This window comes from Ursus americanus, chromosome 16 (assembly GCF_024610735.1).
Source record: "Ursus americanus isolate L20-20 chromosome 16, mUrsAme1.1.p, whole genome shotgun sequence".
Taxonomy (NCBI): domain Eukaryota; kingdom Metazoa; phylum Chordata; class Mammalia; order Carnivora; family Ursidae; genus Ursus; species Ursus americanus.
Window position 1 is genome coordinate 58,590,360 of NC_142142.1, and position 17,721 is coordinate 58,608,080.

The 17,721-nt window shown below is 38.4% G+C and overlaps 1 protein-coding gene across 3 annotated transcripts in view; it reads right to left on the reverse strand.

Moving 5' to 3' along the window:
* LOC123792533 (serine-protein kinase ATM) overlaps window positions 1-17,721 on the reverse strand; it is a 126,395-nt gene that overhangs the window by 68,690 nt on the left and 39,984 nt on the right. For all 3 annotated transcript variants that reach the window (XM_087868467.1, XM_087868466.1, XM_045797711.2), the window contains 5 exons: window positions 16,728-16,848; window positions 10,081-10,254; window positions 8,629-8,798; window positions 7,451-7,697; window positions 45-160 (listed from right to left, as the gene is read on the reverse strand). In XM_087868467.1, the coding sequence (XP_087724593.1) occupies window positions 45-160; window positions 7,451-7,697; window positions 8,629-8,798; window positions 10,081-10,254; window positions 16,728-16,848 (828 nt within the window). The remainder of the gene's footprint in view (window positions 1-44; window positions 161-7,450; window positions 7,698-8,628; window positions 8,799-10,080; window positions 10,255-16,727; window positions 16,849-17,721) is intronic.

Consider the following 17,721-nt stretch of genomic DNA (forward strand, 5'->3'; position numbering starts at 1 on the left):
ATTCTGAAATTGCCGCGCATTCCCTCAGTCTGAAATACCCGTACCCTGAGAAGTCACACAGGTCCGTGCTTTGGCTGGTGCCTGCAGCTGCCGGCTCATGTAACGTCATCAATAACTCCACAACGATCTCCGGCAAATTACTAAGGAATAAATGATCAATCTGTAAGGATACAAAATTAAAATAACATTTAAGTTTTTATGTCTGTGACCTTTAAGACAGTTCAAGGGCTAATGTTATTGCATCATTTCCAAAATTAATCAGTGACTAACAAAGGAAATAGATAACCAAAGACCTAAGATGTGCAAGACACGGAGCTCACTCTTTCCAATATGCACCCAACTGTAGCCTGAGAGGAAGGTAAGGGAATCACACCAAACAAGACTCCCTTAATCTGACTCTTGTTTAATTTTAAGGATCAGGGACGCCTGGGTGGCTCAGTCTGTGAAGCATCTGCCTGGGGCTCAGTCATGATCTCAGGGTCCTGGGATCAAGTCCCGCCAAGGGGGAAGCCTGCTTCTCTCTCTCCCACCGCCTCTCCCCCCGGCTTGTACTCGGCTCTCACTCTCTCTTTCTCTCTCAAATAAATAAATAAAATCATTTTAAAAAATAATTGTAAAGAATCATTTTAATTGACTAAGGCTTCAGGTGTAGCACTGAATTCCTCAACCTAGTAATTTTCCTGCCAACCAAACTCCCCACTGACCTACACTGCTTCTCAATCTGCATTTCACTCTTATTTGGAAAAATCTATCTCATGTAACAATACTTTGCTAGTAAGAATTGCCTGTGACTTTCCCTGCATGACTTTTCCCTAGATTTCTACTTGGCTGATATCCCAAAATCGGAGCCTAGCTGCTACCCACATTGCCCGTCATCAATAGTAAACTGAAATCCTCCCGGAGAGAAGCAGGTTCTCAACCATCCACCTCCCGTTACCTGCGGCCTCACACAGGACATAAATTCTCTAACTATAAACAAGGGGTCTGCTCCACTATACCTCACCCAAATGAATGGCAATCGTGGAGGCTTAAAGGTGGATCGATCAGCTCTCCACGGAAGGAATTACAGTGCTCTAAACTAAAAGGTAAATGGCTGATTTACTTGGTGCACAAGGAGATTTAAAAACACCCTTCCTCACAACAGAAACAGCTGAAAATGTGGCAAGAAAGAAATCGAATGTAAAGATCCTAGTCTTTCCCTCAGGCTCATACATCAGTCATTCAGGTCATCATTTCCAAGGTTTCAGCCCTTTTAAGAATCCAGCCTCATTTCAAAGTATATCTGGGATAAGGAAGGATAAACTGGCCATGTGTGTTTAATATCAGAGGAAACATTAATGCATTTCCTTACACATACATTGACAAGTGGCTTCATGAGTTTGGTATCATTCTACAACAAGCACGACTTGTAATGTTTAGCTAAGGGACATATAAACTATGCAGATGTCTAAGCACAGCTAACCAATGTTGCAACTGTTACTATTCCGGGCTGATAACTGACAACTGACAGATTTAGAGGCTCCCAGACTAATAATAGTTGTACCAGCACTTATGCACAGAACAGAATCTACAAGATTGATTCAGAGAAAGTGCATATTAGAGAACCAGAGAAAAAGCAAACGAAAAACTTAATGCCAAATGGAACTGAGACTAACAAGAATTTAGGTCTTTAACCAAGACGCGAAGAAATTATTATTCAAGTTTGCCTCTCTCCATTCTTCGCACTGATGTTTCAATCAGGCCTCAATGTAATTATTTTCCCCTCCTAGACTTACTCTAACTGCAAATTGCTATCTTTTAGTTTGAACATATATTTTTTTAGAACATTTTATTTTTAAAGATTTTATTTATTTATTTATTTGTGTGAGAGAGAGAGCACAAGCAAGGAGAGCAGCAAGCAGAGGGAGAAGCAGGCTCCCCACTGAGCTGGGAGCCCAATGCAGGACTCAATCCCAGGACCCTGAGATCAGGACCTGAGCTGAAGGCAGACACTTAACCCACTGAGCCACCCAGGCGTCCCTAGTTTGAATACATTTTAAAAAGTAGTAAGACTAGGCCTACTTAGAAGCAGGGAGATGCCTATGAGGGGATAAAAGCAGGGTCTTTCATAATTCCATAACCTTTGGAGCACCAACATTCTGTTCCAACTGTCTTTTGAGAAAGGAGCTCCTCATTTCCCTCCATATTGACTTAGAACTAGCTCTGACTGGCAGTGGTCTACCTAGGCGAGTGAGAAACTCCGTGCTCCATTCTTGGTTCAATACAGTAACTGGGCAAACAAAAAGTCTCTAGAAGTTTATCCAATCGTAATTTTAACATCAGCCAACCTTGGTTAGTCATCCCTTACTTACATCAAAAAAAAAAAAAAAAAAAAAAAAAAAACTTGAGAGTAACCAATACTCTTTTACCTTAAAAAAAGTTTATGTAAGTTCCCTCAAATAATTTTGGATGTGTCTAAATTACTACAAAACAAACAGAAGTTGTTAGATTCTTTTTCACTTAACCCCATCTTTTATCAAATGGGAAAAAAGAAAAAAGTAAAAAATCCTACTTTCAGAGTACTTATAGCAGAGAAGACCGATAAAAAATGAACATGATTCATAAGTAAATTATTACATGTAGTCAGTCTCATGAAAAAAAGAAAGAGCAGGGCATGAGAACTTGAGATCATACTTCTTGAAAAGTAAAGAGGAACACTTTCTATACACTGTTCAGTACTGCTTGAATTTAACATCGGTTTGCATTCATTTATCACTGCCAATTAGAATAAATTTTAAGGGGAAACAAATTGAGCAATTTTCAAGTGGACACAGGTGGAATATACTTGGTATTTAAGCTAAGTTTGTTGGTTTAATTAAGATAGACAAGTCTTTAGAGTTATCAGCATTAAATATGAAACTTTTATCTAGGTTTGCTAAAGGTCAAATAAGCTCGTATTAACCCCGTTGTAATTTTTTAGCAAAAGGATGACTTAAAATGATGATTAATTTTCTGTCTCAAAGTTTTCATGGGTAACGGGTAAGATAGTCTTTGGTAACCTAAGACTTTAAAGTTTTGCTTGGATAATAAACGGCACTGAATTCACTGGACATCTAGGTCTTTTACAAATGAAATAAGATACTAAAGCATTGATTTACCTACTTACTTATTGAAGGTAGGTTTGTGTTTTTGGCTTCTTATTGCAGGGAAACGAAGAATATTTGAGTGTTTGAAAATATGCTTTGTGGTTAATAAATTCATAAAGTTGCCACCACTGTCTGGTCTGACAGTTCACAATTAAGTTTCTTTGTAGTCTTCACTGGAGACCAAGGTTTCTAAGAGTTAAAATTCTTCTGCTAAATATAATTAAGATTGACGGAAAATAAGGGAAACAACTTTGAATGAAAAAGCTGTAGAAGGTTTATGACGGGAAATTTTTGAAACAGAACTTTATATGTGGTCAGGACTAAAGTTGAAACAGATGGATATTACAGTACATCGGTATAAGATTGAAATTTTGCTTTTTTCTCTGTTCAAAGACGGTTTTCTTGAATTGCTGGTTTGCACTTGATAAGAAAATGTATACTGCGGTTATCTTCTGTTGTCTGCCCCTGGAACAGTTTCTATGTTTTGTCTTCATCAAGTCTTTGATCACTTCGTTACAATTTCTAAATATTAAAGGAGCCAAGTTTTGCTAATAACTATATAACCCTACACATGTGCCTTTGGAATTTCTTTCTGCCACCTTGGTTAAATAAATAATTACGTTTTAAACTTTGTAATGATCTATAATCCACTACTCAGGCATGTGATTTATAACTTTCTAAGGTCTTTTAATAAACCTCTCAGTACTTAAATTGTAAATGAAGTCTCTAGCTCATTAGGCCTTTTTATTTGGTATGTTAAGTTACTCTGGAAGCACTGTTTAACAAATAATGATCAGCCTTAGGTTATGTTTGGGTAAATACTGTAACTGTTCTAGAGAATATATGTAACTCCTGAAGTTTTAATGTTTTGGTAATAAGGTCATCACTTGATGCTCTAATTATTAGGTGTTAGGTTTCACAGAAGTAACTGGATGTCCTTGCCAGCTATATGGTAACGTCTCATCAGATTTTTTTCTTAAGATTTTATTTATTTATTTGACAGAGAGAGGGACAGCCAGCAAGAGAGGGAACACAAGCAGGGGGAGTGGGAGAGGAAGAAGCAGGCCTCCCGGGGGGGAGCCCGAAGCAGGGCTCGATCCCAGGACCCTGGGATCACTCCCTGAGCCCAAGGCAGGTGCTTAACGACTGAACCACCCACGCGTCCCTCTCATCAGATCTTTAACCACGTCCATTTTGGAGTCTTTTCTCATTTACAATCATTCTTATTCTCTTGCAACATGTGTTTCATCTTCAAGGAGATTCATAAAAAGGGCTTTTGACAAATACAGGTTTTTGATATCTTTAAGATCCTAAAACTAAAATTGGTAGAATTTCCAGAACTAACTAAAAAGCTGCATTCAAAATGCACAAGAATTAGTAATGTGGATGATTTTTCTAACTCTTGTTTGAAACATTGCTGGTTCCTGGGGCACCTGGGTGGCTCAGTGGGTTAAGTGGCTGCCTTGGCTCAGGTCATGACCTCAGGGTCCAGCAAGAGTTGGGATCCCTGCTTAGCAGACAGTCTGCTTCTCCCTTTGCCCCTCCCCTCACTTGTGGGCAGGAGCGTGCGCTCTCTCTCTCAAATAAATAAAATCTTTATTTTTTTTATTTTTATTTTTTTAAGGATTTTATTTATTTATTTAACAGAGAGAGACAGCCAGCGAGAGAGGGAACACAAGCAGGGGGAGTGGGAGAGGAAGAAGCAGGCTCCTAGTGGAGGCCTGATGTGGGGCTCGATCCCAGAGCACCGGGATCACGCCCTGAGCCGAAGGCAGACGCTTAACAACTGCGCCACCCAGGCGCCCCATCAAATAAATAAAATCTTTAAAAAAAACAGAACAAAACAAAACATTGCTGGTTCTCTAATGTTTACTCTACCAGATTAAAGGACCTTTCCTTGAAGATATCTACGACCTACAGAAATGTAATAAAGTATTTATTTGTAAACAAACTGAAGCATTTAACTTTTCTTTCTACCTGAACCCTCTGAAATTCAGAAACTCCCAGTAAGCATTCTTTACTACAGGGCAATCACAGTCATTTGCATTAAGTTCAAGAAGAATCTGTTCTCCTTCCAAGAGGACACCATTGGAAATACTGGTTATTTTACCAAGGCTTTAACTGGAATGTCATATTTGAGAGACATGCATAGACTCAGATATGACCAGACAGCTTTAAGGAACTAAGGTTGACTTTATGAAACCTGGAGCCATAAAGCCCCGTGGAAGTGTTGGCCTGACACCTTGCTTACAGGGTTCCCAGCAGCCTTACCAGGTGAGTAAAGAATGTCACTCCCTGGCAGGTGCAGGAACCTAAGGCTACTTTGGGGACCTCGAGAAGAGGTATTCGGCCAAATCTACAGGTATTGCAGGCATGTCTGATGGCAAGAACTTTGCTTGGCTTCTGGCTTATAGAGGCTACTAAAAGTTCAATCGAGATCCCTTATAAAAATAAGCTCCAGGAAAGCAGATTCTAAAAGATCTACGTGATCAATCAGTACTCTGGCTTATGTAAATTATTAGGACAATTCTGTTAAAATAGGAACTTGTTTTACAATCGAATTAGCCTTCATTTGGCTATCTCTGATTAAAAACAAGGGTTGTTATAGAGAAAAAGTGTTTCAACAACACATCTTTGAAGATATTAGATTTTAAGCACTTGAGACTCAACACCGGGTTTCTAATTTGCTCTAACCATTAAACTATATTTTTTCTTTTGCTTCTATAAAGGTGCCTCTTATTAATTACCTAATTGTTTGCAAAACAAAAGAGTATATGATGGCTAACACCACTTGCTAATCCATTAAGGCCTCAAATAACTCTGAAAATGGCATTAAGATAATTTCATTGCTGCACAAGGTGAAACAAGTCCTAGCATAAAAACAGAATGTGGTGTATATACTCCAGATGTCATCAAAATGTAACAGGAGTGCTCAAAGCAACACTTTACATCTCTCACTTTCCTTTAGTGATTGGTTGAAGCTTGTGGACTGGAGGACAACTATGGCCAACTACCAAAGGTCTTTTATTCAGGCTTCTCTTTTTCATAATATTAACATTATTTTGTTGCCATTGCTGGTGCTGTGACTCCTTCGCTGCCATAACTTCCAGCTGACAGACGATTGTTTCTACTCAAGGAGGTTCATAAATGTTGTCTACCTTGGATTGGCGGCCTTTGCCTTTGGTAACTCCAATGTATAAATTTCCCACTTGGGGCGTCTGATGGCTCAGTTAGTTACGTGTCAGACTCTTGATTTCAGCTCAAGAGTCATGATCTCAGGGGTGTGAGATCGAGCCCCCCACTGGACTCTGTGCTCAGCAGGGAGTCTACTTGAGATTCTCTCTCCCTCTGCCCCTCCCCCCGCTCACGCTCTCTTTCAAATAAATAAATTAAATCTTAAAAAAAAAAAAAATTTCCCCACCTAACCAATGTTAACCCATAGGTAGAGACATCTCTAAGCCCCTATTTAGGAGGAAGAAGTTATAGGAGATAAGACCTTCTACCCCCAGCAACCCTAACGATTTAAGGGTCAAAACTGTTCAGGGGGAATGATGTGGGAAACAAAGACAGAAGGAAATGTAGACAAAACTAAACTTCCTTTTAACCTGCAGCCCAATGACAAATACTTGAGATAGGCAGAGTATAACATTCCTGCAGGAAACTCCCAACTGTCTTAACGTTAATGCCTTGCTAAAGGGAAAAACAACCTCAGCTGACAACAGCCAGGCCTCCCCAGGTCTTCTTTAGCATATGAAAATCCTTTTGGAACTTCACTTTGTCTTTACTCCCCCTCAACCGTAAAGTATATAATTAGTTGCTCCTCACAATCCCGGGGCAGCAGCTCTTTTGGCCCACAGGTCCTGTCTCCATGCTTTAATAAAACCACCTTTTTGCAGACCCCCAAAAAAATTAATTAAAAAAAATTTAAAGGAAAAGTCAATAAAATAATTCCAAAGGTTTTTTAAAATTTGATTCAAAACATTTCATTTAAAAGCCAATCAAAAGAGAGAACACTGCAGTAACAGCAACAATAAAAAAACTCACGGATTGCCTATGCTAGACAGGGATTACTACATATTAAGTTTCACTGCACAAGTGATGATGAGTAGTCTTAAAACTTTAAAGTTATATCTCCAATGAATTAGGGGATGATAAGGATGGGGAGCCTGGCTGGCTCAGTTGGTAGAGCATGCGACCCTTGATTTAGGGATCATGAGTTCAAGCCCCACGTTGGACCTGGAGCCCACTTTAAAAAAAAAAAAGAAAGAAAAGAAAAGAAAAAAAGGAAAGACTTAGAGGATAAGTAGGTAAAAGTGAAGCCATACCTGTTTTCCTAGTAAATTTTCATCTTTAAGCATATCGTAGACTTTGGTAGCAGTCTCTCTCTGCTGTGCCATCCCACTGTCTCCTGTACCCTCGTAGGCGAAGTAAGGAAGAATATTTACAAGAATCTTTGGAAAGCAATGTGTTAGAAGACTTTTCCAATCCTCTTCGATCTGATTAGCAATGGACTTCACCTCATCAAAACGACTTCTAATCACTAGATGTGGGATCAAAACCTTGTAACATGATCTGAAAATATAAAATTTTGAAATATATCTTATATATAACTTCTCATAATCAAATTTTAAAATATAGCTTTTAAAATAATAAAATGCTTTACTTAAGCATTAGAGTGTCATTTTATCTAGATCATTAAGCATTCTTAATTCTGTAAGTGGAGAAATGAAGTTAAATAGATTCTAAATAATCAAATACAAGAAACAGATCTGAGAACAGACCACCCTCATTCCATGATCAAAAAAAGTGTGAACTGAATTTATTTCTTCTGCATAACCGACTGATGCAAAAATCACTTCATTTATGTAAAATGAAATGTGAAAGAAATTTACAAATTCAAACTACCAATGTAAATACTGTTATTGCCAAAATGAAAGAACAAAGGCCACCAAACAATCATGAACTGTTTTCCCATCATCCTGATACCTAAACATTATTCTTTAGTTGTTCCAAACCTCTCCGTTTTCAAAATTTTCTTCTCAAGAGTTTGGAGTTTGCAAAATAAATATTTTTACATTAAAGTTTAAATCTAATAAAAACAATGACAAATGGTCCATAGCCAAGCAACAGCAAGGACAGTTTATCTTTGATTTGTCATAGGGAAGATTATCAAACATTAAAGCTGAAAGAGCCCTTAAAGACCTGTGTAATTCCCTTAGCGTATACACTGAAAAACCAAGGCCCAGGGGCTGTTTCCATGGCTTGCCCAAACTCACATAGCTCATTACTGGCACAGCTGGGACTGGATCCTAAGTCTAGTGATTCCTTTCTATACACTTCGATTCAAACAAGCAGCCCTGCAGCTCCTACTACACAGCCTCCTAGCTCCATGTGTGTGTGTGTATGTGTGTGTGTATGTAAGGTGGGGGGAGGGGGCTGCCAAACACTTCCATCTTATTTTAAAATGAACGTATCTCATATGTGCCATATGAAACAGACCTACCTATAGAAATCCTCAACGGTTGTGTAGTTTAGTAAAATAAAAGGAAAAGAATATAAGCTATGTTCAGTATCTTGAAGATTTAGCCATTCCAAAACCAGATAATCCAAATGAGAAGCCATAAAGTCTTCTAAACGTCTGTATCCAAAAGTTTCAGAAACTTTCCCTAAAACCTGCGCAAACCAGAAAGAAGTCAATGCTTTAAGAAACCAATGAAAAAATAAATCACTTAAATCCTTTTATTTACAGTATAACTTTGAAGCAATCACTCAACCATTCTATTGCTTGATTTTCTCATCTAGGAGAAGGGGATAATAAAAGTACCTAGACTTCAGAAAGACTAAATGAAAAAACCGTATTTAGCATAATTAGCACCGAGCATGGCACACAGCAAACACTTATTAATAAATGTTAAATGAATAGAAATGGAAAAATATATTGCAATGTTCAATCTTTCATTATATTTCAAAGGAAGGTCTCAAGTAAAATAGTAATTCTTCTCAGTCCTAAGTCTAAGTGAGAAAAATCCAACCACTATAATCCACTTATAATATTAGGTAATATAGGAGAGCCTGGGTGGCTCAGTCGGTTAAGCACCTGACTCTTGATTTTGGCTCAGGTCATGATCTCAGGGTTATGAGATGGAGACCCAAGTCAGGCTCTGCACTGGGTGGGGGCGGGGGGGAGGCAGGAAGGAGGTTTCCTTGGGATTCTCTTCTCCTCTCCCTCTACCCCTCTCCTACTAAGATAAATAAATCCTTAAAAAATAATAATTTGGTAGTGTAGTAGTACACTTAAAAAAAAAAACATTTTAGTATGGAGAGGTAAAAGATTAGCTTGTGTAAGACTGATTACCTACAGGTTGGCCTACTATTCAGTTCATGAAAATCATGCTGGTAGAATCCTGAATGCTCTATCGGTGATCTATCACTCGTTCATCACATGAACATCTGCAATGGAAAGGTCTGGAACTTTCCAAGGTGGTGGAACAGGGCAGAGGCAAACGATTCTACAATACTGTGCTGATGCCCCTGCACGACTGGACCCAAGTGTTCCTTCCCTAGTCGTGCAGATTAAATGTTTCACAGCTCTAGGATTTGACTTCTGCCCTGCTCGATCCCAAGGTTGTAACCCAGAATCTATCAGGGAAAACACTTGCTACTGCTCTTTTCTCCATGTGTTTTCCTCAATAAAAGCAATTCCAGGGGGCATGGGCTGGATGAGATGTCATTCATCCCTGCTAGTTCAATGAATACTCTGTGAAATACTTAATATAAAAAGTGATACTCCATCCAAATAAACATACACTAAAGAGTTACTACTTTCCAATATTCCCAATCTAAAAAATAAAACTGTCTCCAAGTCTTCACCAAGTGTCACTTTAAAATAAGCTTTAACTTTTTAAATTATTTAAAAGTTACCCAAGGAGAATAAAAATTATTCATCCACATGTACCTTTTTAACGAGGTGAGGCTCTAATCCGTTCTCTTTCACAGACTTGCACAGCGCAAACAAAGCCTGTTTTTCACAGACTGGGCTACAGCATAAAACCACAGCTATCGTCATCAGTAAAACAGATTTTCTGTTATAAATCTCATCCAAAAGTTCAGGGTTCTCAGCTCCGTGGGACTTGAAAAGAATTTTAAAAATAATAATATAATGTAAATATATAAACATTACAGATAAACCAGTCAGTCTAAAATCAATGTACCCATTATAACATCTAATAAGCAGCCACTGGGCAGTGTTAAATCCCACAATGATGGGGGCGCCTGGGTGGCACAGCGGTTAAGCGACTGCCTTTGGCTCAGGGCGTGATCCCGGCGTTATGGGATTGAGCCCCACATCAGGCTCCTCCGCTGTGAGCCTGCTTCTTCCTCTCCCACTCCCCCTGCTTGTGTTCCCTCTCTCACTGGCTGTCTCTATCTCTGTCGGATAAATAAATAAAATCTTAAAAAAAAAAAAAAAAAAATCCCACAATGATGGAGTCAAGGGCAGAGATATGAGAAAATATCAAAGTTTCTGGAGTGGGACAACGGTTTTTGGTAAGATCTTATGGAATTCACAAGCCTTTCAGTGAAGTACAAAGCACTTAAGAAAACAAGAAAGAACCTGCAAGAAGGACGACGTGATGGTTATCAGAGGGGAGATGTGAAGACGGGCTAAGCAGGTGATGGGACTGAGGAGGGCACTTCTTATGATGAGCACTGGGGGGATGTGTGGAAGTGCTGAGTCACTGTTCTGTGCACCTGAAACTAATGTAACACTGTACATTACCTGGTACTAAAACAAAACCTTAAATTTAAAAATTGCAAGAAGGTGAGAATGATGAAAAGCTCCTTTTCCATGATCAAGTATACATCCTAAGATGCTTTTATTATCTTTATTATTTGATAGCTCTTTATACTTTAAAATATACTGTCACGTGTATTGTCAAAAGTAAAATCATGCAACTAGGCAAAATAATACAAGCTTCTAATTTAATGACCAATCATGATAATATCCCCACAGATGTGAATATTTTTTAACTAGCTATAACTGATAAAAGTTTCTCTGGGCACCTGGCTGGCTCGTCGGTGGAGCATGGGACTCTTGACCTTGGGGTTGTGGGTTCAAGCCCTGCATCAGATGTAGAGATTACTTAAAAATAAAATCTTAAAAAAAAAAAAAAAAAGTTTCTCTTCACATTTTGAAAACTCTGCTATTCACTGATCCTACTTCTGTTTTTCTGGAACAAGGAAAAGTAAGCCAAATTCCTTTACTAAATGGCCACCACTGACATGTTTGAAGAGCGCTATGAGGTTCCCACAAAGTCAGCTCCCCCACCAACTCCTTAACAGACTCTAACATCCTAGTTAAAAATCTACTTTTCCTCAGAACCAAACCCAACAAGCTAGTTGCCCTCTATAATGTACGGAGGACCCCAGATTCTTTTTATTAACCTGTTCATGACAGTATGCTTCTATTAGTGATGTCTAAGACCGAATTTGCTTCTTTGGAACTATTATAATGTGGATTCATAGAATAGCTCTGAAGATGTAAAACTTCTTAGGACTTTTTACAAATGAATTTTTATCAGGTCAATATTTTGCTTTTTGCACAAGACAGGCTCATCTTAAAATGTATGATACACATCTCTATTAAGTTTTATATTATTCGTTCATTTTTCCAATCTATTGAAAATTTTTCTGAAATGCACATTCTTTAATGCAACTGTACTTTTCAGTTTAGTGCTATCACCAGTTAGACAACATTTAGTTAACCGTCTCACATACTTTTTACAAACACACCAAGCCATAAATAAGTAAATTTTTTAAAGATTTTATTTATTTATTTGACAGAGAGAGAGAGAGCACAAATAGGGGGAGTGGCAGGCAGAGAAAGAGGAAGAGGGAAAAGCAGGCTGCCTGCTGAGCAGGGAGTCTGAGAGGGGGCTCGGTCCCAGGACCCCAGCATCATGACCTGAGCCGAAGGCAGACACTTAACCAACTGAGCCACCCAGGAGCCCCAATAAGTGAATAATTTCTAACATTCTGATAATTGTGCCATTTAAGAAAAATATTATTCTAAGGGCACCTGGGTGGCTCAGTCGGTTAGGCATCCAACTCAGTTTTGGCTCAGGTTATGATCTCAGGGTTGTGAGATCAAGCTCCAACTTGGCCTGTACTCAGCGGGGCACCTGCTTGGGATTCTCTCTCCCTCTGCCCCCACAGCACCCCCCCCCACTCACACACGTGCACAAACTCCCTCTCAAATAAATAAAATCTTTTAAAAGTACATTATTCTACAAAGAACTATGGAAATCATAAGGTTCACTAAAAAAACCCAACATAGTTTGATCTTCCTTATTAGAACACCGTTTTTAATCCATTTCCTCCACCACTACCTGTTCTCCAAATTAGCTTCTAATCAGCACTTATTAGAAATGATATTTTAAGAAGACTGAAGTCATATCAAGCAACTTTTCCAACCACAGAAGTATAATATAAACTACAAAAAGAAAAAAAGAGAAAAACACACACAGAGGCTGAACAGCATGCCACTAACAATCAATGGGTAAGTGAAGAAATCAAAGAGGAAATAAAAAAATACATGGAAACACAATAATCCAAAATCTTTGGGACATAGCAAAAGCAGTTCTAAGAGGAAAGTTTGTAGCAATACTCAAGAAAACAACAAAAGCCTCAAATAAGCAACCTAACTTCACACCAAATGGAACTAGAAAAAGAACAAACAAAGGCCAAAACTGGTAGAAGGAAGAAAATAAGAAAGATTAGAGAGGAAATAAATAAAAGACACACACACACACAAGACCAAAGGCTTTTTTGAAACCAAGGGCTGGTTCTTTGAAAAGATGAACAAAATTGATAAACCTTTATTTAGCCAGACTCATCAAGGGGGAAAAAAAAAAAAAAAGACAGAAGACTCAAATAAATAAAATCAGAAATGAAAGAGGAGAAATAACAATCGACACCACAGAAGACGAAGGATTGTAGGAGATCACCACGAAAAATTACATGCCAACAAACTGGACAACCTAGAACAAATTTCTAGAAACATACAGTACCAAAACTGAATCAGGAAGAAATAGAAAACCTGAACAGGTTACTAGGAAGGAAACTGAATCAGTAATCAAAAAGCTCCCAACGAACAGAAGTCCAGGGCCAGATGGCTTCACACGTGAATTCTACCAACCATTTAAAGAAGAGATAATACCTATTTTTCTCAAACTACTCCAAAAAATAGAAGAGAAAGGAAAACTTCCAAATTTATTCTATGAGGCCAGCATTACCTCGATACCAATACCAGAGAGATGCCCCAAAAAACAAAGAAAACAGGCCAATATCCCTGATGAACACAGACGCAAAAATCGTCAACAATACCAAACTGAATTCAACAAGACATCAAAAAAGATCATTCATTGCAATCAAGGGGATTTATTCCAGGGATGCAAGGATGATTCAATATTCGCAAATCAATGTGATCATATTAACAAGAGGAAGAATAAAAACCATCTGATCCCTTCAATACATGCAAAAAACATTTGACAAAATACAACCTCCTTCATGATAAACACTCTAAACAAAGAGGGCTTAGAAGAAACAAACCACAACATAATAAAGGCCCTCTATGAAAAACTCACAGCTAAGATTATACTCAATGGTGAAAAACTGAAAGCATTTCCTCTAAGATCAGGAACAAATAAAGGATGTCCACTCTTGCTTCAAAACAGTACTGGAAGTCCTAGCTGCAGCCATCAGACAAGAAGTAAAAGGCATCCAAATCGGTATGGAGGAAGTAAAACTGTCACTGTTTACAGATGACATGATGCTACACATAGAAAATCCTAAAGACTCTATGCAAAAACTATCAGAACTCGTAAGTGTCAGCATACTGCTGCAGGATACAAAATTTATACACAGAAATCTGTTGCACTTTTTTAAGATTTTATTTATTTGACAGAGAGAGAGAGCACAAGCAGAGGTAACGGCAGGCAGAGGAAGAGGGAGAAGCATGCTCCCCGCTGAGCAGGGAGCCCAAAGCAGGACTCGATCTCAGGACCCCGAGATCATGACCTGAGCCAAAAGCAGACGCTTAACCGACTGAGATACCCAGGCGCCCCTCTGTTGCACTTTTATACACTAATAACGAAGTAGCAGCAAGAGAAATTAAGAAAACAATGCCATTTACTATGATACCAAAAAGAATGAAATACCTTGGAGTAAGTTTAACCAAGGAGGTGAAACACCTATACTCTGAAAATACAAGATATTGATGAAAGAAACTGAAGATGGCACAAAAACATGGAAATACGGATCGTGCTCTCAGACTGGAAGAAGGCTGTTAAAATGGCCACACTATTCAAAACAATCTACAGATTTAATGCAATTCCTATGAAAATACCAATAGCATTTTTCATAGAACTAAACAAATAATCTTATAAAATTTGTATGGGACCAGAAAAAGAACAAAACCAGAGGTATCACAATCCCAGATTCCAAGATACACTACACAGCTATGGTAATCAAAACAGTATGGTACTGGCATAAAAGAACGACACACAGATCAATGGAACAGAAAAAAAGGCCAGAAATAAACCCACACTAATATGGTCAATATACAATGGAAAACAAATAGTATCTTCAATAAATGGTACTGGGAAAACTGGACAGCTACATGCCAAAAAATAAAATCAGACCACTTTCTTATACCATACACAAAAATAAACTCAAAATAGATTAAAGATCTAAATGTGAGGGGTGCCTGGGTGGCTCAGTCGGTTTGGCATCTGCTCAGGTCATGATCCAGGGTCCTGGGATCAAGCCCCGCCATTGGGCTTCCCTCCTTAGCAGGGAGTCTGCTTCTCCTTTTCCCTCTGCCTGCAGCTCCCCCTGCTTGTGCTTTCACTCTCTCTCTAATAAATAAATAAAATCTTAAAAAAAAAATCTAAATGTGAGACCTGAAACCATAAAATTCCTAAAAGAAAACATAGGCAGTAATTTTTTTTTTTTAAAGATTTTATTTATTTATTTGACAGAGATAGAGACAGCCAGCGAGAGAGGGAACACAAGCAGGGGGAGTGGGAGAGGAAGAAGCAGGCTCACAGCAGAAGAGCCTGATGTGGGGCTCGATCCCATAATGCCAGGATCACGCCCTGAGCCGAAGGCAGACGCTTAACCACTGTGCCACCCAGGCGCCCCCACAGGCAGTAATCTCTTGGACACTGACCTTAGCAACATTTTTCTGAATATGTCTCTTCAGGCAAAGAAAACTAAAGCAGAAATAAACTACTGGGATTCTACCAAAATAAAAAGCTTTTGCACACCAAAGGAAGCCATCAACAAAACTAAAAGGCAACTTACTGAATGAAAGAAGAAGAATGAAAGAAGACACTGATATAAAGAACTACAACTCAACACCCAAACACCAATTTTATTAAAAAATGGGCAGAGTACCTAAACATTTTTCCAAAAACATACAGTTGGTCAACAAGACACGTCATCTCCAGTGAAATGCAAATCAAAATGACAGTGAGATATCACCTTACACCTGTCAGAATGGCTGTACCAGGAAGACAAGAAATAACAAGTGCTGGGAGGATGTGAAAGAAAGGAAAGCCTCATGCACTGCTGGTGGGCATGCAAGCTGGGGCAGCCACTGTGGAAAACAGTATGGAGGTGCCTCAAAAAACTGAAAATGGAAATCCCTTATGACCCAATAATTTCACTACTGGGTACTTACTCAAACAAAAACACTAATTTGAAAGATACACGCATTCCTATGCAATATTTACGATACCCCAGTGATGGAAGTAACCCAAGTGTCCACTGACAAATGAATGGATACAGAAGAGGTGGGTGGCTGCGTATGTGTGCAGGTGTGTGTGTGAGATGGAATATCACTCAGCCATAAAAAAACGAGATCTTGACATCTGCAACAACATGGACGGACCTAGAGGTTATTATGCTAAGTGAAATAAGTCAGAAAAAGACACACATCATATGATTTCACTTACATGTGGAATCTAAGAAACAAAACAAATGAACGAGCAAAAAATCAGACTCTTAAATACAGAGAGCTGGTGGTTTTCAGAGGGGAGGTGGGTAGAGGGAATGGGTGAAATAGAGAATGGAGATTAAGAGGTACAACCTTCCATCTATAAAATAAATAAGTCACAGAGATGAAAAATACAGCATAGAGAATAAACTCAGTAATAATAACTGTAATAATGCCGTACGGTTACTGCACTTATCATGATGGGCACTAGGTAATGTACAGAATTACTATGTTACACGCCTGAAACTAATGTAACACTGAAGGTTTAAAATTTCAATTAAAAAAAAAATTTATTAAAAAAAGAATGCCATTTGTACTCCCATAGAAACCTAGTGAATTTTGTTTTTCCCACAAAAAATAGTACATATAAGTTAAACCAAAAGAAATTGCCATCATTAGATTAATTCTAACCAATTCCAATTAATTCACGCAGTTGTTTAAGTAACCTGGTGGATGCAAATTGTCTTAGGCCACACTGGTAAAGTAACAGATGGCATATTTATAAGAAGTATATGATAAAAGCAATCATGCATTGCTAAAATTACCACTTCTCTCATTCCTTCCTGAGCTTGCAAGTATGCATTTTCAAAAGCTGTTTGCTGAAGCTTCAGAGGAAGTGCTTTCAATAATGTGGATGAACCTCTGTGTTTCATATCCTGGAATAATCTTTAAAAAAAAAAAAAAAGGCAAAAAGTGAAAATTTTTTTACCATAAACATTATTTTCCAAAGTGTATTATGGGACACAAATAAATCACACTGTGAGATATACTAGCATAATGAGCCTTCTTTCAAAAAACCTAATGAAATCTAAGCCCATTTAAACAGGTTCACATCCACTGGTTAATATCGGGTCTTCAGAATATACTCCATTTTCTCCTAGAACCGAAAGGGTCCCAAAAAATCTTTTAGCTTACTGCCCAAACTTAAATAGTCCTGAACTCAAACTAGCCCATAAAGAAAAATTATCCTCTGATCAAACACCAAGCCTTAGACTCCTGTCCCCCTGCTCTAATTTTAAAACGTGATCTTGTCCCAGGGCGCCTGGGTGGCTCAGTTGGTTAAGCGTCCAACTCTTGATCTCAGCTCAGGTCTTGATCTCAGATCTTGAGTTCAAGCCCCGTGCTGGGGTCCACGCTGGGCACGGAGCCTACTTTAAAAAAAAAAAAAAATAGTGATCTTATCGTGCAAAGCGGCTAGCTTTATGCCTTGAAAACTATTTTTTTATGTGATGGAGAAGAGCTGACCAGTGCTCTCTGCATGATATCCTATCATATTTAAGGACAACTCTTCAACTAACTTTGTCCTTTATGCTTTTATAGTAACCAAAGCTTTTATACTTTTTGGTGTTCCTCTGATTCCTCCAGTTTCTCCAACAGCTCTTAAAACAGCCCAATATTAAATATCAACAATAACCAAAAAACAAACAAAAAAAATCCCAGCATGTCACTCTTAAATTTATACATTTTTTAAATCTTAAGAGAGGTTTTCCAAAGCCACCACTGCACTGCTCTCTTACATTTAACTGTGCTTTTCCATAT